Source organism: Neoarius graeffei, chromosome 3 (genome assembly GCF_027579695.1).
Source record: "Neoarius graeffei isolate fNeoGra1 chromosome 3, fNeoGra1.pri, whole genome shotgun sequence".
NCBI lineage: Eukaryota > Metazoa > Chordata > Actinopteri > Siluriformes > Ariidae > Neoarius > Neoarius graeffei.
In genome coordinates, this window is record NC_083571.1 from 99262621 (window position 1) to 99285931 (window position 23311).

Sequence of the window (23311 nt, forward strand, 5' to 3'; positions counted from 1 at the left end):
AAGTATTAATATTATTATTATTATTACTATTATTAATAAATGTCTTGGTAGTCTCGGACATCTTCAAAGACACTTCATATACATGTATGAAATTTCAAAAAGGATTTTCCCTAACAATAATACAGTTAAATATCCAGAAATGGCTATTTTACTGCTCTGTAAGTGTCAGCAATGACTGTGTATGAGGTTAATTATCAGTTAGTTTGGAGTTAAAATAAAGTAAAAGGAGGCTACCCCTGAAGGTGAGGAGCTCTTATCGTTATCCTGCAGTTGGCATGACAACAGTGCGGTGTTTAGTCTCAAAACCTGTGCACGATACGAAATGCATCCTTGGATCTGCACAAGCTGCACGAATCTCGTAAGTGACCCATTTTGATCTCAAAACAGTGAATTTCACCAAAAGGTCAGGTGTTTGCATCTCTGAAACTAACTCCGTGACAACTACAGTTCCTCAAACAATCATGATTTGGCACAGAAACACAAAAATGTCATGACACCTGTCATAAATGAGGCCATCAATGCCCTTCTCCCTGAGTATCCTCCTGTTCTCATGGTCATTGTTGTCATCTCCCCAGCAGAAAACCACCAGGCCTTTGGACTGGGCCTCTGTAATGCAGTCCATGTTGCGCAGCAGATCCTCAGTGTGAGCACTGATACCCTGTGAACAAGAACAAAGGGCAAGTTCCTTTTTTTTTTTTTTTTACATGAAAGAACAAACTTCCAAAACTAAACATACCACATAATGGCTCATTCAGTGTCAGTCACCACCTACAAGTATGTATTTGCAAATATATTTAGAGAAGCAACTGCAATGTGCTGTAAACTAACCCTGATAAAAATGATAGAATGAAATCAGTGTTTGTTATAGTTTTATTTTTTCAACATTCATTACAGGTTTATGCCACATCTCTGTTGAATTCTTGAATCTGAACGCGTGGATTAATTTTCTGCAACAGCAGCTTTGAGGTTAACATTAATGCACTCATTCTAATATGTTACTGTTTCTATAGTAACAGCTTATTTACATGGACTTGCTTGGTGGACCCTCCACATAAATTAAACCGAATAAACCATGAGGAAAGCATGTTGTTATTTAACAAAGAATAACATACAACTCTTAATGTGGCCAGGTTTTCTGTAAGGACAGATTTAGTTCACATTTATGAAGAAGTGAAGTCTACAGGGTCAGCATTCTGTTCTGGAACAGTCAACACATGTTCGACCACAGGACACAGGGTATCTGCACATTTTTCAAGTACAAATTTAAAGACATTTAAGACCTTTTCAAGATCTCTAAATGGAAAAATTAAGACTGTACCATGGCAAAGAAAATGATATGACAACGTAAAACTGTTTTCTGCAATAGTTTTTTTTTATACTAACTTTAAGAATGCACACAATTGGTGAACAATAGGGTGCATCAATGGCAACTGTTAGACATGCAAACAGCTGAAGCAAAGTCGTGTGTTCTGGGCCTGCAGAACTACTGTAGCAGCAAGGAGAAGACTGGAGAAAACACCATGAATCATTTCAAAAACGAAAACAATAAACGGCAAGTAGAACCAGCTGAACAACCTTAGCCGGCATTGTTTCAATCCCCAAAGATTATCTTTGATGATGTGTGATTTTGTGTCTGACAGCAAAATCAGTCTGAGTGTCGTACAGTATACAGCTGGCTGAGGAAGTTCTTCTGCATTATAGCAGGTAACAGCATAAACCTGTTTATGCAGTCATACAACCATCAGAGCGTTACATTAAACACAGAAAAACAACTGTCACCTTTCATAACCATTATCAATATTAATCAATGTGTTGTAATAACTGTAAACTAATCAGTGCAATTGTTATATCAATGTTTATTATTCAAAGATAATCATTATCTATAATCCATGAATAATTGTTTGTATTACTACTACTACTACTAATAATAATAAAACTACTTTTTTAATAATAATTTAAAAAATTAACTCAATTTTATAACATTTTAATCACTACTTATTAGCTATATTAATTAATTGAGTAGCAATTATTATAATTCAGTATTATTAATTACTATTTAATTAATAAGCAGTGATTATTATCATCAACTACTAAATTATACTAATAATAAGTAGTAATTATTAAAATGCTATAAAACAGTTACAAGATTAGCTAAAACTATTAAAGTAGTAATTATTATTAGTAGTGATACAATTATTCATGGATTATAGATAATTTGTTTTTAATAGTGAACATTGATATAACAATTGAACTGATAATAACATTAACAAGTATTACTCGTAGTATTAGTACAGTTATTTTATATCAAATGTTCACCATTTTAAAAAATTATCTATAATCCATGAGTTTGTTTGCATTCTACCAATTACTACTTTTTAATAATTATTTGCAATAATTTTTAATAACTTAATTTTATAACATTTAATAATCCCTAGTACTTATTCATCACTAATTCATAAGTAGTAATGATTAATAATCAATAATAACTATTACTACTAATTATTAGTGGTTATTATTCTTATTATATTAAAAACACTGTTGTAGACGATAAGTAATAAAACTAAAAAACTTTTTGTACAAATTATTTATATTGTACTATATTTAGAATTATTGTATTTTCTGGAGTTCTTTTTAATTGAGTTTTGAAATAAAGGTTGTTTATATATTTATATTAAACTTAGTACAATAAACAATGTTAATTATGTAAAAAATGATGCTAATCATTATTATTATTATTATTATTATTATTATGTCATATAAGTCCCTTTTTCCACCTGACTCTTGTGCGCATGCGTGAACCCCCCTGCGTTTCACTCCGGAGCGCTTGACCTCTAACGCGCGCGCGCCTCGAGTCCGTGAAAAGCCAGTTTCCCAGTCCGCCATGTCCCCAGCGCTGCGCTACCGGCTTTAAACACATTTGTGCAATCCAGCGCGTTTTAATCGCAAACGAGTCTTCTCCTTATTTTGGGGGCATTTGTCATCCCCCAACCACTTGTCGTTAAACAGACATCTTCCCATAATTATCAACGCTTTCTAGCGCCCATGTAAGCTACCTGCGCATCTCTCACTCTTCACAACCACCACACCACACCACACTGCCTCCAGTAGCCTCCTAACGTTAGTTCTTGTTCTACAGAACACACAGAACCAATGCTGCCCCCAAAAGCTACGCTGGTCACTTTTAAAATTATGGTTAAAAAATACCCCAAACCGGATGGAGACATTTCACTCGTTCGGTCCAATATTAAATTTAATACCTCCCTTTCGAAAATTCCAGTCATTCCAAACAATTTAAGACGTTTTAAGGCCTTGAAAACCCAAAGTTGTATTTAAGGCTTTTTAAGACTTTTTAAGGACCCGTGGGAACCCTGGGACAGCTTTCACAACAGAGGACTTTACGCTTTCCAGATTCTCAGAAACGTAACAAGCTGTGTTAGGAAGTAGCACATTGTGCAGACATACCACAGCGTTAAAGGAGAACTGAAGTCATTTTTAAACTTTCTTAATTAACGTGTTATTCAATTACAACCCCAATTCCAAAAAAGTTGGGACAAAGTACAAATTGTAAATAAAAACGGAATGCAATAATTTACAAATCTCAAAAACTGATATTGTATTCACAATAGAACATAGACAACATATCAAATGTCGAAAGTGAGACATTTTGAAATTTCATGCCAAATATTGGCTCATTTGAAATTTCATGACAGCAACACATCTCAAAAAAGTTGGGACGGGGCAATAAGAGGCTGGAAAAGTTAAAGGTACAAAAAAGGAACAGCTGGAGGACCAAATTGCAACTCATTAGGTCAATTGGCAATAGGTCATTAACATGACTGGGTATAAAAAGAGCATCTTGGAGTGGCAGCGGCTCTCAGAAGTAAAGATGGGAAGAGGATCACCAATCCCCCTAATTCTGCACCGACAAATAGTGGAGCAATATCAGAAAGGAGTTCGACAGTGTAAAATTGCAAAGAGTTTGAACATGTCATAATCTACAGTGCATAATATCATCAAAAGATTCAGAGAATCTGGAAGAATCTCTGTGCGTAAGGGTCAAGGCCAGAAAACCATACTGGGTGCCCGTGATCTTCGAGCCCTTAGACGGCACTGCATCACATACAGGCATGCTTCTGTATTGGAAATCACAAAATGGGCTCAGGAATATTTCCAGAGAACATTATCTGTGAACACAATTCACCGTGCCATCCGCCATTGCCAACTAAAACTCTATAGTTCAAAGAAGAAGCCGTATCTAAACATGATCCAGAAGCGCAGACGTCTTCTCTGGGCCAAGGCTCATTTAAAATGGACTGTGGCAAAGTGGAAAACCGTTCTGTGGTCAGACGAATCAAAATTTTAAGTTCTTTATGGAAATCAGGGACGCCGTGTCATTCGGACTAAAGAGGAGAAGGACGACCCAAGTTGTTATCAGCGCTCAGTTCAGAAGCCTGCATCTCTGATGGTATGGGGTTGCATTAGTGCGTGTGGCATGGGCAGCTTACACATCTGGAAAGACACCATCAATGCTGAAAGGTATATCCAGGTTCTAGAGCAACATATGCTCCCATCCAGACGACGTCTCTTTCAGGGAAGACCTTGCATTTTCCAACATGACAATGCCAAACCACATACTGCATCAATTACAGCATCATGGCTGCGTAGAAGAAGGGTCCGGGTACTGAACTGGCCAGCCTGCAGTCCAGATCTTTCACCCATAGAAAACATTTGGCGCATCATAAAACGGAAGATACGACAAAAAAGACCTAAGACAGTTGAGCAACTAGAATCCTACATTAGACAAGAATGGGTTAACATTCCTATCCCTAAACTTGAGCAACTTGTCTCCTCAGTCCCCAGACGTTTACAGACTGTTGTAAAGAGAAAAGGGGATGTCTCACAGTGGTAAACATGGCCTTGTCCCAGCTTTTTTGAGATGTGTTGTTGTCATGAAATTTAAAATCACCTAATTTTTCTGTTTAAATGATACATTTTCTCAGTTTAAACATTTGATATGTCATCTATGTTCTATTCTGAATAAAATATGGAATTTTGAAACTTCCACATCATTGCATTCCGTTTTATTTACAATTTGTACTTTGTCCCAACTTTTTTGGAATCGGGGTTGTACGTTTTCGGTTTTATTAACCTTATATCGTGACTTGTATTGGCATATTATACAAAATACACTTATCAGCCTTTTCGGTTTTTAGCCATGTTGAATGTAGTTCGCTTGGTCCATGGCAGGCGTCACTTATCCGCAAGACCTTCACGAGACTTGTGCGAGACTTCAAACGTGAAGTGTCAGCGCCGCCATTTTGAAAACTGTTTACACAGCGGCCAGATCGCCATATCATTCCAATTTAGATTAATTTCGAGATTTGCCAGCTTCGTCAGTGATGGAGTGGTGCATGCACAGTGATGCGCTGTGGTGCATGCACCTGAAAGCGCGCCTCGGGCTGTGTGCGCGCTGTGAACAAGGTGCACCTGAGCTCAATTAAGGAACTATGTGTTTTGCCTACTGAAGGACTGTGCTGATGCATTTGCATCGCAAAGTATTACGATATGCATGACTGAGCCTTTGTACCCGTTGTCTTGATTTCCTGTTTCACGATCCTTGTGCCTAGTTCTCGTTCTTGTCCTCGCTTAAGGCTAATTTATGCTGACAACCCAGTCCTCACAGATGGTGTCGCAGACAGCGTCTGCGTAGCCCCCCCCCCCCCCCCCACCTTCGCAGACGCTCTGCGCGCACCTCCCAAAAATTGTGACCACCGCAGAAGCCTCGCAGACAGTGTCGCAGACAAGAGGGCTCTGATTGGTCCACTCTACATCCGCTGTACACGCACTTCCGCTTCCCTACTTTCCCGGTTTGTTTTGTTTTCACGACCGGCATTTTTAAAAACACGAGCGAAGATGGAGCAGCACGAAGAGCGGTTGATCGAGGAAGTGAGGAAGTACGTGCATCTATACGACTCCAGTTCTAGTCATTATAAGTAACCGGAGGATAAACACTCCACTAACCACACCCACCAACTACTCCTAGCGATTTCGCGACTTCGCGCCCCCTTGCGTTGTGGCGGTGAATAACATCGCGCACGCCTATTACTCCCCGCTCAACGATAAATTACAACTGTCTGCGAAAAGCTATCTGCGAAAGCCTTGTCGCAAGAGCATGCAGAGGCCCTTAGCCTTTGATGTACTGTTTGCGCCTCGACTGACCCTTTTGCCTGTATTCTCGTTTTTGATCTAGCCTGCCATTTTGGATTGTTTGCCTGTGTATATATTTGTCTCACTGTATATATATTCTGCACTTTATTAAACTGTATACTTCTGCACATACATCCGCCTTCCTCATGTACGTGACCTGGAGATTACTCCATACGACGTCGAACCAACGCGGAGTAGAGAAGAGTTGGAAAGACGACAGGATAAGGACGAGTCTGTCGCACTGGTATTTACGTCATTACTGTCGCACAATTAAAATATGGTGGGTTTTCAAAATAATAAATACATGCATGTATTTTTATGAGAAATACATTTTATACTGAGCATATTTCCCACATAATCCTCACGAAGGTTTCGGACAGCACTACAAAATGGCGTCCACACTATATAGTGCCCTATATAGTGAGTAGGGAGTGATTTCGGACACAGGGAAAACTTCTGGCTTGATTACGTCAGCATTCAAAAGAGGGCGTGCGCGTCTTCTGACAACGTTGGCAGATGTCGGTTACTTTGATTTCCGCTGTACGTTTTACTTCCGTCCTACGAAGTCTCGCACAGGTCTCAGCGAATCTCGTTTACGGCCATTGCTTTGACATATGGACTGATATATTACAGAGCATATTTCAAACACTCATAACTTGCTATAGCAGTGACAAAATAGCTGTCAGAAATGCATCCCTACATTTTATAAAATGAAAAATAGAATTTTGATCATAAAAAATTTGCCTTCAGTTCCCCTTTAAATGTAACTATCATAAGTGCATGTTTTTGTCCTATTAATTTACAGCGTTTTACAACTGCTGTAACATAATTGTCAACAAAAACTAACTTGTCTTGTGGACATTCCACAGCATTACATTTAAGAATAAATTATTCAAAAGCTTGAAGTGCCGTTCATTAATTAAAAATAAATAAATAAAAATTGCAGTTTACTTCAAATTGCTGTACAATGTTTAATAAAAATAATTCACTTCGGCATGGTAACATATGACGTTTTATTTCTTTTTATGACTTTTTCCTTACACTGAATTTGATCTGATTATGTTTAAAACTGTCTTGTTTTACAAGCCACTGGAAGGCGATTCGCACAAACTCATAGTGAGGTTCATAGTAAATTGATAACTGGATAGCTAAACATGGGTAAATATGCAGCTCAATATGCCAGAGCTCTCTGATCAAATACGAGAACATTTAGAAACGTTTTGCAATACTCATGACAAGATAAGTTGGCTGCCATAGTGCACTCACCAGGATGTTCTCACTCTGAGCAAAGCTCATGGCAATCTGTGTTGTCCGACAGCGTATATCCATCAGCTGAGGGTAAACCTCTGACACACCCTGAGTCAGAAACAGGATCGGATATTTGTTCTGCTTCCGCCGTACCCTAAAACAAAAGGCACAAGATGTTTACTCATCACTGATTTAGTTTGAGAAATACTACATCCAAAGCTTTATTCATGATATTTACACAGTTGACTCTAATGCAGGAGTTCTCAACCTTTTTTGCGTCGAGGCCCACCTATTCATACTTGTCGGGGCCCATTAAAAAAAAAAAAGATCCCCAATTATTTTGCCTCATCTATTCTATTACAATCTAATAACCTACTGTACTGTAACGTGTATTAATGTGATGCAACATCACTCCCTGTTACAGATGGGAGCCCAGGAATTAAATAAATACAATAAAAACAAACTCTTTAATTGTAGGTATTGTATTTAAAACTGTATGGATGTACCAGAAGCCAACATAAAATCAGAGATGGACAGTAACAAAGTACATTTACTTGAGTACTGTACTTAAAGCATATACGCAGAACCATGGCCTCACTTTCGTTTATATATAAATGCCTCAAGAATGGCACAGGAATAGTTTTAAGCGCTAACAATAAATCTAATATAGTAATTTTTACGATTAAAGTGATTTATATAGGTAGCGGTCTGAGTGAATGACCTTGACGTCTGTAACGTCACAGCAGGAAGTCTATCGGTCTCATCGCCATTTCTGCTATACTACAACACAGAGCTGACGGCAACTCCAATCCTCCATTTTGAGCTAATTTATCGCCATGCCATGTAGATGTGTTGCTGGCGGGTGCAGCAACATGACAGGTGGATTTATGCTGCATTCATGGCCCAAGAATGTTCAAACTGCAAAGGTTTGGACACATTTTGTGAAAAGTTTACAGGCACATTGTGCGCCTACGAAGTGGTCTCTCCTCTGCTCTGCACATTTTACTGAGGACTCGTATGAAACCTCTGATCTGTTGAGGAGTGTTGGCTATAAGCCCGTATTGAAAGAGGATGCAGTATCAATAATTAAAGAAAACTACAAGAAAAGGAAAGTATTTATTTAATTAATTATTATTATTATTTTTTACAGGAAAGCGAGTTCAGTTGCACCAGTCCTCCTGGAGTGAGCTGAGGGTTGTTGGTAAAACCCGGGACGGAATGGGACGTGACCTATTGCTCGGGCAGTGACCTCCCCGCAGTTGTTGCTAAAACCGGAGACGTCCCGTTCCGTCCCGGGTTTTAGTAATTGCCTGAGCCGAGCAGTAATGGCGGAGTACTCAGTATGGAGAATGAGTGGAGCAGCCATCTTATTTCTAAACTGGATATTGCTGCCATCTTGCCCTTACGTGGAAGAAGTGAATGAACGGAGAACTGAACAAACAACTGAAAGTCAGATTGTTTCAAAAACAATTGGCCACAAGATCGGCCTTCAAGAAGTGAGAACACAGACGGTTAAGCTCCGACTCTCATTTGGATTAAAAAAAAAAAAAAAAAAAAACACCACCACGTTGTTTACCTGCATTTAGATTAATACATTTAACTTGCATTGTGTGTTTAAGTTACCGGTAGAGGTCTGCACGGGTCGGATTTTTCAGTCCCGCGCCCGCCCGCGCCCGCATTGTGCAGTCCCACTCCCGCCCGCGCCCGCAAAAAATTATGATTTTCAGTCCCGCTCCCGCCTGCGCCTGCCATATTTTGTCCCGCTCCCGCCCGCAAATCCCGCATGATGCAGACGTTCGCGTTATTTCTCAGGAAAGTTCTTGTCTTGACACAGCGTGATGGTGCCCCGCCCCCTGCTTTGAGTGGATTTCAGCATAAATATCTACAGCTCACGTTATTATTATTTACCTTGTTTCGGAATTCAGCATGTACTATCTCTAATAATAATAATTAGTGCTGTAAAGAGATTAAAATATTTAATCACGAATCACACGTTTTTATCATATGAGAAACCATTGTAATTCTCTGATCAGCATAAAAAAGTGAATGGGCTTGCTTTGTACCAATGATGGTGGTGGGTGTGTGTGGGGGTGTGGTTTTTTTTTTTATTGCAAAGCAGAGCTAGTAAGAGAAGTGAACTGATTTATCGTTTGAGTTAGTCTACAACTTTAGTCAGAGAGACATGTTACACAGTGACGGAAGGCTTGACTCAATGCTATCCCAGAAATCCTTCCTGTAATATGCAAATTTGGCCGCCTCTGATTGGACAGCCAAATTTGCATATTACAGGAAGGATTTCTGGGATAGCATTGAATCAAGCCTACCGTCACTGTGAAACCTGTCTCTCTGGTTAAAGTTGTAGACTAACGCAAGCGTTAATAACTTCACTCATGGTTCTCTTGCTAGCTGGGTGTGAACTGCGAGTCAGAATGATCAGAGGATTTCCCGTTAGGGTGGTCAATGGCAAATTTATGATGCCATTTTTCTAGCAATCTGACTCTGTCTTCAAATTTAGGCATTGTAAAATGTTTTTATTAATGCCAAATAAAATATCCAGCGCATTGTAAAATATTTTTATTAATGCCAAATAAAATCTCTTCTCATCTCATTATCTCTAGCCGCTTTATCCTTCTACAGGGTCGCAGGCAAGCTGGAGCCTATCCCAGCTGACTACGGGCGAAAGGCGGGGTACACCCTGGACAAGTCGCCAGGTCATCACAGGGCTGACACATAGACACAGACAACCCTTCACACTCACACCTACGGTCAATTTAGAGTCACCAGTTAACCTAACCTGCATGTCTTTGGACTGTGGGGGAAACCGGAGCACCCGGAGGAAACCCACACGGACACGGGGAGAACATGCAAACTCCACACAGAAAGGCCCTCGCCGGCCCCAGGGCTCGAACCCAGGACCTTCTTGCTGTGAGGCGACAGCGCTAACCACTACACCACCGTGCCGCCGCCAAATAAAATATCCAGCACAAATTATATATGATATACATAGATTAATAATTTATACATTTTAATTCAAACACATTTTTAGTTAGCGGGACTGCAGCTTATCACGGCTCCCGCCCGCAATGAGCTTTCAAAATTTGTCCCGCGCCGCACTGCTTTGCGGCGGGTCCCGCGGGACTCCCGCGGGAGTGCAGGGCTCTAGTTACCGGTATAAGATTATTTAATTTGCTTCAGAATGTGATTGTCTCAGTTCATCTGATTATTTAATTAGCCTTTTACGTTTTATCAGTGCAGGGTTCCCGCGGGGTCTAAAAAAGTCTAAAATTCAGAAAGTTAAATTTTAGGCCTTAAAATGTCTAAAAAGCACACATTTTCATCCCAGGTCTAAAATTTAATTTATCCAAGTCTAAAATTCTTACATCCGCTCAGTCCGTTCCTAGAAGTGCCTGCAAAACATTAATAAAAAATGTGCCGGTTGCATTGTTGTCTGCCTGCTAAAAAACTTCAATCACCGGTGATCGCGGCAAGTATGCAACGGTCCAGTTTGTCCACTACGCCTACCGTAGTTCTACCTTCTAAGTTCCCGCCGAGTTTATGCAGTCTGTGGCAGTCAGAGAAGGTTAGCGGTTGTGTTGGCAGTGCGATGAGTGTGGATAGCACGTCGAATAATAGTGAGTAAAGAGGTTCACATACTTTTGCCACTCACAGATATGTAATATTGGATCATTTTCCTCAATAAATAAATGACCAAGTATAATATTTTTGTCTCATTTGTTTAACTGGGTTCTCTTTATCTACTTTTAGGACTTATGTGAAAATCTGATGTTTTCGGTCATATTTATGCAGAAATATAGAAAATTCTAAAGGGTTCACAAACTTTCAAGCACCGCCGTAAGTATGAAAAACGAGAATGTTCTGCAAGCAATAGGCTGAAGCACACTATCGCTAAAAGGAGCTGTGTTGGGCTGGAACGGTGGGTTAAATAGCCGCTCACATTAGCGCGGACAGCTTTCACACTGTAGACCAAGGGTGCCCAATTTGGGACCCGCGGGCCAAGTTTGGCCCATGTTCTGTTTTTTTTGGCCTGCCTCATTTTTCCCATCTGTGCCCGCCCGTCAGTGCCAGCCGCTGGGAATTTCTGTCCCAACGGCTCCGAAGAGTTGCCTGCAGTTCACTTTCTGACCACAGTTTTATAAGGGGGGACAAGGGGGGCGCTGTTGAGTTGCTGGCTCTTCTGCCTGTCAGCAGGCTCATGACACGAGTGAGGAGCAGAGCTTACGATGGAGCGCTGTGTTAGGCAGTGGCACACGGATAAAAGAAAATTCAAAAATAGTTGGCAAGATTTTTTTTTCACGGAAATCGATTCCTCGGCAGTGTGCCTTATCTGTAGACAGAGTGGCAGTTTTGAAAGAATACAACATCCGTAGACATTATGAAACAAAACATTTACCTCAGTTTGCGAAATACAGTGGTGAAATAAGAAAGCAGAAGGCTAGCGAACTGTTAGCCAGGCTCAGTGCCCAACAACGCACGTTACTGCAGCCGTCATCTGCTCAAGAAAATGCAACTAAGGCCAGCTATAAGATCAGCGCAATGATTGCGAAATCTGGGAGATCTTTGTCATGGGTGGCACGGTGGTGTAGTGGTTAGCGCTGTTGCCTCACAGCAAGAAGGTCCGGGTTCGAGCCCCGTGGCCGGCGAGGGCCTTTCTGTGTGGAGTTTGCATGTTCTCCCCGTGTCCGTGTGGGTTTCCTCCAGGTGCTCCGGTTTCCCCCACAGTCCAAAGACATGCAGGTTAGGTTAACTGGTGACTCTAAATTGACCGTAGGTGTGAATGTGAGTGTGAATGGTTGTCTGTGTCTATGTGTCAGCCCTGTGATGACCTGGCGACTTGTCCAGGGTGTACTCCGCCTTTCGCCCGTAGTCAGCTGGGATAGGCTCTAGCTTGCCTGCGACTCTGTAGAACAGGATAAAGCGGCTAGAGATAATGAGATGAGATCTTTGTCATGTGGAGAGTTTGTTAAAAGTTGCCTGACTGTGGCTGCAGAGACTGTGTCCCCGAGCCAGACACGGGCCTTTTCGCAAATTAGTTTATGATGGAACACAGTTACCCGCCGCATCGAGGACATGGCTGAGGATCTCAGAGAACAGATCGTTGGTAAAGCATCCTGATTTACGGTCTTTTCTATTGCTTGCGATGAGAGCACCGACATATGTGACTATGCACAATTGATGGCATTTTTGCACGGAGTCAGTGAGGATTTTGAAGTGACACAGGAGCTGGCTGGCCTTGAGACACTTTCAGGTACAACACGAGGGAAATGTTGTGTTGTGTTCTATATTGCTCAGTTCACATTGTCCAATTCCATACCTAATACTCAATCTAATTTCACATTCCGTCTAAAGTAAATTCTCTCTGGTTTCATAAGTTGGGCAATCCAGCTGGTTTCAAATGGCTTAAAAGGCACAGTGTTACAAGGGCATGTGTTATTGCTCAATTCACATTTTAGTTAATTTTTAAATAGAATTGTATATTTGGTTGTCCTGGACCTTATCCAACTGTTTTCAACTTGTTCAAGCTACCAAAGCACTTTTTGTAATATAGTCTGAAATGTTGCTTTCCTTTCAAATATGTTTCTACCTCTTAAAATAAGCCATGTGGATGTTCTGTCATCTTCTGAAATTAATAAAGGTAGGCCTACTATAAATATACAAAATATGTGTTTAATTGCTTTAAACATTTATATTTGAGTTTAATGATCTTAGCCTATATAAAAATGACACGTTTCAATAAAATGTAAGGTAACATAATGTGGACATTCGTTTTTTTGGCCCGCGGCCCACCCACAGAATTAATTTTTGGCCCATTGTAGAGAAGAATTTGGGCACCCTTGCTGTAGACAATCTTAGCGTGCACATTACATGTCGTCAACGTTACCATGACAACATGGAGCGCATGAGTCCAGTCAGCGTATTCAGCTTTCTAACAGTGCTTTTTTTTTTTAATATATTATTCTGTCCCCAATGGTGTGTCTTTCCTGGCTTTAATATTTAGTATTTATTAATTTTGCATCCATATTTTGCAATGATTTTACACCTCTGTCTCAAATGGCCCCTGTTTGCTCCGCTACTGCTTAAAAACCTGCTGTCTCCCTTGTATACCTCTCGCAAGGTATGACTTGATTTCATTGGTAAATCGCTGCCGCCTTGCGTGAGTTTGCTGTTTAACTGGAAGCAAGTGTGCTACGGGGCTACTACGTATGTTTTAACTATTAGTTTTAAAAGATGTGTATGCATTTTTACTGTTAATATGGTTGAAATGGTTGCTACAGCAAGTGGAGGTCTGCGATGCTGTGGTTTGCAGCATGGGGTTCACATGAGCAATCAAGAAAGTCATCATATGACAACAGTGCATTATATAATAACGCTGTTTTATTACCAGAACACCACGAACCAAAAGTTTAAATGAGTTCTGTTGCAGTTAGGGGAAAAAACCAAACCCCTACAGACTGCATTTACTGCACAAATGCCCTTTATCACTCTATTGTCTTGTACTTTTGTTGCTATGTGACATAATGTAGTAATGTTATACTAATGTTGCCATATGACATAAATAAGCACACAATCAGTTTGTATCCCTGATAGTCAGTTTACCAATACAAATGACTTTGTTTTGAGAATTGAACTCGATTGTCTTTTTGGGGAAGGGCAGGTTGTAATGCTTCGTGTTGGTCTAAAAAATTTTTCATAATGGTCTTAAAAAGTCTAAAAAAGGTCTAAAATTTAACTTACTGAATCCTGCAAGAACCCTGTCAGTGAAAATGCGTGCATGTACATGTATGTTGCATAAATTCTAACACCTATCCTGTTTTAATGAGAGTCAACCCACAATCAATGAAGTCAAATCAGTCTTAGTTGAGCAAGTCGGTAACGATATTTCTTACTTTCACCATAAATTTTTATTTATATGACTTTGGTCTATAGCTGTCAAAGGCCTCGGCCTTAAAACCGGTTACCGCTGTGACGTCACGCACTCAGGGCTGGCTGGCTCAGCGGGGCAGCTCGAACGCCAACTTTGCAGTCGATTTTAACTCTCAAAAAAATATATATTTTTATTCCCATTTATACAGCATACAAGAGTCAAGGATGGAGATACTATCCACTCAGAAATGTATTTAAAAATAAAGGCTCTGCGTATCTGTTTTAAGTACACTTTTTGAGTATCTGTACTTTACTTGAGCATTATTTTTTGGGGAAACTTATGACTTTAACTTCACTACATTTTAAAGACAAATATCATACTTTTCACTCCACTACATTTCTATCAAGGTCCTCATTACTTGTTACTATGAAGCAGCTTTGAAAGCGGATTTTAAATTTAATTTAATTTTTTAAAAACGTTTTTTTCACAGGTGACACTGAGACAGCCTATCAGTAATCACTAGGGTCACATGACATCCACAGGCTGGATAAAATCAAGTTCAGTGATTTCTCAGCAGTGTTATTTGAACACAATCAGTTGATGGCAGAATGGAAGGAGGCGGTTCTTCTGGAGCATGCACGCACCCGTGGCTTTACCTAGAACCCATGTTTCAGTTTTCTGAAAGGATTAAAGATTTGTTTTGTTTTAAATGTTTGTTTTGTTTGCCTAAAACGAACCACATCACGGCCTACAAAAACTCACCGTCCAACCTGCGGAAGCATATTGAGGGATATAAATGTTTTATTCCAAGAGAAAGCTTGCAACGAAGTTGTCTGTGCTTTTAGAGCTAGTGATAACTTTGCAAACGTAGCTATGCAGTCCGGTTCGTCAAATGACTTTCTGTGGATTTGCCCACCAAGTTGCCATAGCCTTGTCCACAGCTAACATTAACACATAGCTAGTTAACTTGGACACTGTTAGTTAGCAGGTAAAAACAGTTACGCTAACATGAATAACGTTAACTCATCTGAAGTCCTTTCAGAAATATGTTTTAGCATAATCTTGCCAAATAAACAATGTAGAAATTTTTCTTTTCTAGTAGTGTTACCCAATATGATTTCGAGTTTGAAAAGCGCTTGCTAGCATGTCAGGTGGAGCTTCACTGACTAGCTAGCTTCAAGTTAAACCACCATGATGGCACAGCATGCGTTCATTTTGTGAATTCACATTTCTGTCTTTGGTAACGACATTAGGTTTCGTAAGCGTTGTGGCAATAATACAATGATGCGTTGACAGAAAATGTACTTTTAATACTTAAGTATTTTTAAAAGCAAGTACTTCAGTACTTCAACTTAAGTAAAAATTTGACTGGACAACTTTCACTTGTATCGGAGTAACATTTGACCATTTAACAAACGTAGCTATGCAGTCTGGTTCGTCAAATGACTTTCTGTGGATCTGTACTTTGACTTAAGTAATGAAGTTGGGTACTTTGTCCACCTCTGAAAATCATGCATGCGGGTCATTCTCAGTCAAAAGGGATTAATGATCCAAAAGTGGAGTCTGGTTGATTAACACAAGATCCTATTGCCATGTTTGTGTACAGCAAACAAGCAATTTATTAAAACCAAGAAGTGGATATAGAAACCACTCAATAAGATAGATCCTTACATGCTAACAAAGAAGGATTTTTCCTAGGAAAGAAAAATTTACTAGCTAAATCTGACATTATTTTGGAGAATAAATTTTGATCCTATTCTAGCCGTAACTAAATACAAAAGTTATGCATACTATTAATTAACTTAATGTGGAGATAATTAACAGAGAATCAACAGATTTAAGTTTTTTTTTTAAAGATTGTGTATATTTTTAGTCTTTTGTATTTATTTGTATCTGTACATACACGACCCCACCAGCTCTGTTGATCAACTTATCATGTTTAAATAAAGTTATTACTTCATTATGAGTTGGAAAATTATCCTTCCATCGAGTTCCCCAACATCTCAAACTACCTGGTGCTGCAGACATCGTTCTACATGGGGACACAGATGAAAACCTGGAAGAGCATGGAGGCGTACAACTTTTTATATGTGTCTGGGTTAAAGATCTGAGGATCAGGACACTGCAAGATAAATCCTGTATTGTTTTTGCCCGGGTAAATAGGAGTTTCTGGGCTTTTTGTACGCATCTCTGAGAAGGTTGCTAGGACGCTACACGTTTTAGTATCGGGTGTAAACAAACCACAGCCGCTCGATTCTCAATCCTCCCTGCTCTTCTTTTCCAGCAGGCATCACAGATCCATATCAACAAATGTATTTATTTATTCAGCCTGCTGCTCTCTCTCTCTCTGTGTATGTATAGGACAAAAAAGCTTCTTGTTCTTAATTTACCCACAAATGTATTTATTCCACTTCAAAAAGATACAGCAAACCAGCTACCGGATTTGGGACACGACGACATCCTGGACTATTTAGTATTTGGCCTCAAATTTGAAAAAAATTCGCGGCCCACTAGATGGCCCAGTGATTGAGAAAACACTGCTCTAATGGACAACCTGATCGACAATAAACAAGCCCTTTTAGTACAGTTAGGTCCATATATATTTGGACACTGACACAAATTTTGTTTTTTTTTACCTGTTTACTGAAACATATTCAAGTTATAGTTATATAATGGGGGGCGGCACGGTGGTGTAGTGGTTAGCGCTGTCGCCTCACAGCAAGAAGGTCCGGGTTCGAGCCCCGTGGCTGGCGAGGGCCTTTCTGTGTGGAGTTTGCATGTTCTCCCCGTGTCCGCGTGGGTTTCCTCCGGGTGCTCCGGTTTCCCCCACAGTCCAAAGACATGACTCTAAATTGACCGTAGGTGTGAATGTGAGTGTGAATGGTTGTCTGTGTCTATGTGTCAGCCCTGTGATGACCTAGCGACTTGTCCAGGGTGTACCCCGCCTTTCGCCCGTAGTCAGCTGGGATAGGCTCCAGCTTGCCTACGACCCTGTAGAACAGGATAAAGCAGCTACAGATAATGAGATGAGTTATATTATGGACATGGACATAAAGTCCAGACTTTCAGCTTTCATTTGAGGGTATCCACATTAAACTTGGACGAAGGGTTTAGGAGTTTCAGCTCCTTAACATGTGCCACCCTGTTTTTAAAGGGACCAAAAGTAATTGGACAATTGACTCAAAGGCTATTTCATGGGCAGGTGTGGGCAATTCCTTCATTATGTCATTCTCAATTAAGCAGATAAAAGGCCTGGAGTTGATTTGAGGTGTGATGCTTGCATTTGGAAGATTTTGCTGTGAAGAAAACATGCGGTCAAAGGAGCTCTCCATGCAGGTGAAACAAGCCATCCTTAAGCTGCGAAAACAGAAAAAACCCATCCGAGAAATGGCTACAATATTAGGAGTGGCAAAATCTACAGTTTGGTACATCCTGAGGAAGAAAGAAAGCACTGGTGAACTCATCAATGCAAAAAGACCTGGACGCCCACAGAAGACAACAGTGGTGGATGATTGCAGAATAATTTCTATGGTGAAGAGAAACCCCTTCACAACAGCCAACCAAGTGAACAATACTCTCCAGGAGGAAGGCGTATCAATATCCAAATCTACCATAAAGAGAAGACTGCATGAAAGTAAATACAGAGGGTTCACTGCACGGTGCAAGCCACTCATAAGCCTCAAGAATAAAAAGGCTAGATTGGACTTTGCTAAAAAACATCTAAAAAAAAGCCAGCACAGTTCTGGAAGAACATTCTTTGGACAGATGAAACCAAGATCAACCTCTACTAGAATGATGGAAAGAAAAAAGTATGGCGAAGGCGTGGTACAGCTCATGATCCAAAGCATACCACATCATCTGTAAAACACGGCAGAGGCAGTGTGATGGCTTGGGCATGCATGGCTGCCAGTGGCACTGGGTCACTAGTGTTTATTGATGTGACACAGGACAGAAGCAGCCGGATGAATTCTGAGGTATTCAGAGACATACTGTGTGCTCAAATCCAGCCAAACTGATTGGTCAGCGTTTCATTTGGACAATGACCCAAAACATAAAGCCAAAGCAACCCAGGAGTTTATTAAAGCAAAGAAGTGGAATATTCTTGAACGGCCAAGTCAGTCACCTGATCTCAACCCGATTGAGCATGCATTTCACTTGTTAAAGACTAAACTTCAGACAGAAAGGCCCACAAACAAACAGCAACTGAAAACCGCTGCAGTAAAGGCCTGGCAGAGCATTAAAAAGGAGGAAACAGCGTCTGGTGATGTCCATGAGTTCAAGACTTCAGGCAGTCATTGCCAACAAAGGGTTTTCAACCAAGTATTAGAAATGAACATTTTATTTACAATTATTTAATTTGTCCAATTACTTTTGAGCCCCTGAAATGAAGGGATTGTGTTTAAAAAATGCTTTAGTTCCTCACATTTTTATGCAATCATTTTGTTCAACCCACTGAATTAAAGCTGAAAGTCTGAACTTCAACTGCATCTGAATTGTTTTGTTCAAAATTCATTGTGGTAATGTACAGAACCAAAATTAGAAAAATGTTGTCTCTGTCCAAATATTTATGAACCTAACTGTACTTTCAGAAACCTAAAACTCAAAAAACCCCACAAAGTTTATATTCCAGAATATAAAGCAGCACCAAAAGGATGTTTAAAACAAAGCTATAATAATAGTTCTTACATTGCACACACATCAGGGTCAAAACAAGAGAAGACGATCCTTCTTTTTCCGCCATTTTGAAGCACACAGTTGAGGATGACATCCAGGTACTGGTTCATGTTGAAGTAAGTGGACAAGTTTCCATCCCAGGAGCCATCCTATTACCAGAAGAAGGAAATGATACAACAGGTTGTATCACCCTTTAAGTCATTAACACTATTAAACAAACGTATACACACGTGAATGCTAACCTTCATCTGGGCTATCCATTTCAGCTCAATGTTAAATCCTACATGGTCTGGAACAGTTTGAAAGATCTGCAGTGAAAGATTGCATGCATTTTCAAATATGAAAAAGTTTTCAGTACAATATGTATATGAGAAGGACACCACCACCTAATCGTGTTTGGATGAATACCTGAGAAAGTGAAGGAAATGGCTGATGTTCATCTATATACTCCTCTTCATCCTGTAAATCTTAATAAAATGCCCAAATCAAATCACATCTTACTGGAGATTTCTCTTACACAGCTGGCAAGAAGAAGGTAAATGTATTGCAGTGTTCAATACAAATATGACGACGCTGGTATAGTCAGGCATGGTTTACAAATTTGTAAAAACGAGAGTGCCATGCGAGAGCAGTGGCACAGGTGTCTGCTATCGTACATGCATGTAACAAGAACTTGTACACAAAACTGCGTTTCACTACAGAATGAAAGAAAAGTAGTGGAGGTGATAATTAACACTAGTACATATTGTGCACGACCACTATTAACAATATTAATCTGCAATCATTTATAAAACTTATGACACACTTCCCTGGCTCAAACAATCAACATTCCCTGAAGGCTGATTTACACACAGCACCACAGATATGCACAACATGCTGTAAAGATTTTAAGGATGTGCACATCTACACGCTCAGCTCACCCATAAACCCCCTCACCGCGTCACAATCAAATATATAAATATACTTCAACTGTAGGATTCTGACATTTTTGCGATGTGCAAGGATTTTTACCTGGTTGAGATTTTCCATTTAAAAAAAACAAAACCCTCATTAACTATATAAAATCATCCACAACCAATAATCTAAATAAAAACCAAAAAACACGAATTTCCATCATTTCAGGTGTAATAAGAGCACAATAATGTGTTCAAATATAAACACCACAAACAACCAAACAAAAAGTGTATTTAAAACACTACTAAAGGAGTGATCAGGACACTTTGTCCAATGACCATTTCGTCCAATAGTTGAGACATTTCGTGCAAAGCCTTTTTCATACGCACTATCAATTATTTTATATGTGCGACAAGAGCGAGATATAAAAACAAACCATAACTCATTTAAGGGAGTGCATTAAGCACTATCAAAGCTTTTTTCTTAAGCACCATCAATTATTTTATACGTGCGACAAGAGCGAGATATAAACAAACCATAACTCATTTAAGGGAGTGCATTAAGCACCATCAAAAAACACACAGGCAAACAATCCAAAATGGCAGGCAATCTCGTAAACACGAAACTAACAAAAGGTCAGGCGAGGCACAAACAGGCTAAATCAGGCAAAGACAAAAACAGAAACTAAGAACAGGAAACAGGATCGGAAACCCAGGGAATCTACATGGGAGAATAAGGCTCGGTAATGTGCACTGACGTGGTGCAATACTTTGTACTGAACGTACGTTTTCTCAGTCTTTACACTACCGTTCAAAAGTTTGGGGTCACTTTGAAATGTCCTTATTTTTGAAAGAAAAGCACTGTTCTTTTCAATGAAGATCACTTTAAACTAATCAGAAATCCACTCTATACATTGCTAATGTGGTAAATGACTATTCTAGCTGCAAATGTCTGGTTTTTGGTGCAATATCTCCATAGGTGTATAGAGACCCATTTCCAGCAACTATCACTCCAGTGTTCTAATGGTACAATGTGTTTGCTCATTGCCTCAGAAGGCTAATGGATGATTAGAAAACCCTTGTACAATCATGTTAGCACAGCTGAAAACAGTTGAGCTCTTTAGAGAAGCTATAAAACTGACCTTCCTTTGAGCAGATTGAGTTTCTGGAACATCACATTTGTGGGGTCGATTAAATGCTCAAAATGGCCAGAAAAATGTCTTGACTACATTTTCTATTCATTTTACAACTTATGGTGGGAAATAAAAGTGAGACTTTTCATGGAAAACGCAAAATTGCCTGGGTGACCCCAAACTTTTGAACGGTAGTGTATATAGGCACGCTGATGCCTCTTGATCATGTGCAAGTGAGCCTCATTAAACAGCGCGTGTGTGAGAGTCTGCTCGGCGCGGGCGCAGTCTGGAGTGCACCCGAACGGACTCTCGCACATGCTGTTAATGAGGCTCACCTGCACATAGATAGATAGAGCCTCGGGCCGCTGCGACTCCTCGCGCCGCCATCTTCTTAGTTGTTCAAGAGGCATCAGCGTGCCTATATGACCCCGCCCACCCAGGACACTTTCTATTTTCCAACCTCCCCTCTGGCAGACTCGGAGTCATGAGAGCCCGCACCAACAGACTGAAGAACAGCTTCTTCCCCATGGCTGTGAAAAGACTGCTGCAGGAATCATGACCCCCCCCCCCACACACACACTACTGCCTCCCAGTCAACGGACAATAACTCTTGCACCTCAAATATAGACTGCACTTTTAATACAGACTAAATATTTTTTTTTATATATATATATATATATATATATATATATATATAAAAAACATTTTATCTGGGGGCGGCACGGTGGTGTAGTGGTTAGCGCTGTCGCCTCACAGCAAGAAGGTCCTGGGTTCGAGCCCCGGGGCCGGCGAGGGCCCCTCTGTGCGGAGTTTGCATGTTCTCCCCGTGTCCGCGTGGGTTTCCTCCGGGTGCTCCGGTTTCCCCCACAGTCCAAAGACATGCAGGTTAGGTTAACTGGTGACTCTAAATTGACCGTAGGTGTGAATGTGTGAATGGTTGTCTGTGTCTATGTGTCAGCCCTGTGATGACCTGGCGACTTGTCCAGGGTGTACCCCGCCTTTCGCCCGTAGTCAGCTGGGATAGGCTCCAGCTTGCCTGCGACCCTGTAGAAGGATGAAGCGGCTAGAGATAATGAGATGAGACATTTTATCTGCACTTTACTTTTTTTTTTTTTTACTATTTATGTTTAATATATTTTCTTGTGACTGTGACACGTAGCTGCTATAAGAGAGATGCTGCCAAATGGAATTTCGTTGTATGACAATAAAGCTGCTGCTTCTTCTATATAAAGATGAAAAAAAAAACGCATATTTTCTCATATCTGGATATCATATCTGGCAAGTGCGAGGACAGATTTTCTATATAATTTGGTCGAATAAAAACGATCTCTTCCCACAAGCGGTCCCAGCCGAACATGCCCGAAGTTGACACTCGCTGATTCCCATCATTTCCGGTTTCATTTTCATTTTGCAAAAATGTGTGTTTTGCTTTGGTCAAATTCCATTGAGAATTCCTCCTTTTTTCAAACAAACAAGTACCTGAAATAAAAAATAACTGTTTGTGCGTATGAAAAAGGCTTTGGACGAAATGGCATTGGACGAAATGACCCGTATCACTAAAGGAAGGCTGTCTGTCTGTCTGTCTACCTATGCAAATCGACAGGGCTGGGCACACATACTCCATACTTTGTATATGGATTGGCAACACCCCAGAGGGGCCTGAGACAACATTTTTGATTTTCCAAAACATCAGATTAGTGCTAATCCAGCACACTATTCATTTCCCATAGGCTACATGCTCACGCTAACGCACTGCGTGCAACCTTGACGGGGAATCCCCTCCCTGACTCGCCTGAGAGTTTCGATTGTATGGGACCTCGAAGAGAACCATTCAGAGGAAATCGGGTTCATGGGCAATAACTACGAGTCTACATTATTTCAAAAGTAATGCTAAATTTAAGTTTGCTACAGTTAACAAATGAAAAGTGCCATTTTCAGTGGCATTCCGAATAAAATGTGATCTTTTCTAATGTTAAGCAAGTTGAACATATATTGATGCATTTTATGTCACATTAATTCATTCAAAACATTTTTTATTTATCTTGTAATATCATCAGTAAATGTCACTGTATAATATGTCGGGATGGTAAAATTGTTATAACCACACAAGCCTATTCAAAGCAGAAGAATTACTCTGCTTTAATGATGGGAGATACCTTTGTGATCATGAACCTTCATAGCTGTAGAATGGGCAAGCTGTAAGAAACAGAAACAGCATTCAAATGTTGTCGTTGTCAAAATGAAAAAATGATATGCAAAAACATTTGTATTTT

At 40.2% G+C, this 23311-nt stretch overlaps 1 protein-coding gene and 1 long non-coding RNA gene across 4 annotated transcripts in view; one reads left to right on the forward strand and one right to left on the reverse strand.

The window, feature by feature from the left end:
* The window catches only part of gpcpd1 (glycerophosphocholine phosphodiesterase 1), an 87937-nt gene that overhangs the window by 11975 nt on the left and 52651 nt on the right, over positions 1-23311 (reverse strand). For both annotated transcript variants that reach the window (XM_060917758.1, XM_060917759.1), the window contains 6 exons: positions 23195-23234; positions 19421-19479; positions 19255-19320; positions 19025-19161; positions 7474-7609; positions 498-658 (listed from right to left, as the gene is read on the reverse strand). In XM_060917758.1, the coding sequence (XP_060773741.1) occupies positions 498-658; positions 7474-7609; positions 19025-19161; positions 19255-19320; positions 19421-19479; positions 23195-23234 (599 nt within the window). The remainder of the gene's footprint in view (positions 1-497; positions 659-7473; positions 7610-19024; positions 19162-19254; positions 19321-19420; positions 19480-23194; positions 23235-23311) is intronic.
* LOC132883766 (uncharacterized) lies at positions 439-9565 on the forward strand. Of its 2 annotated transcripts, none has more exons than XR_009654394.1 (3): positions 439-1236; positions 1482-1704; positions 8606-9565. It is a non-coding gene; the product is annotated as an uncharacterized LOC132883766 (long non-coding RNA). The 2 variants fall into 2 exon arrangements; XR_009654395.1 differs by having other exon boundaries at positions 439-966; positions 1131-1704.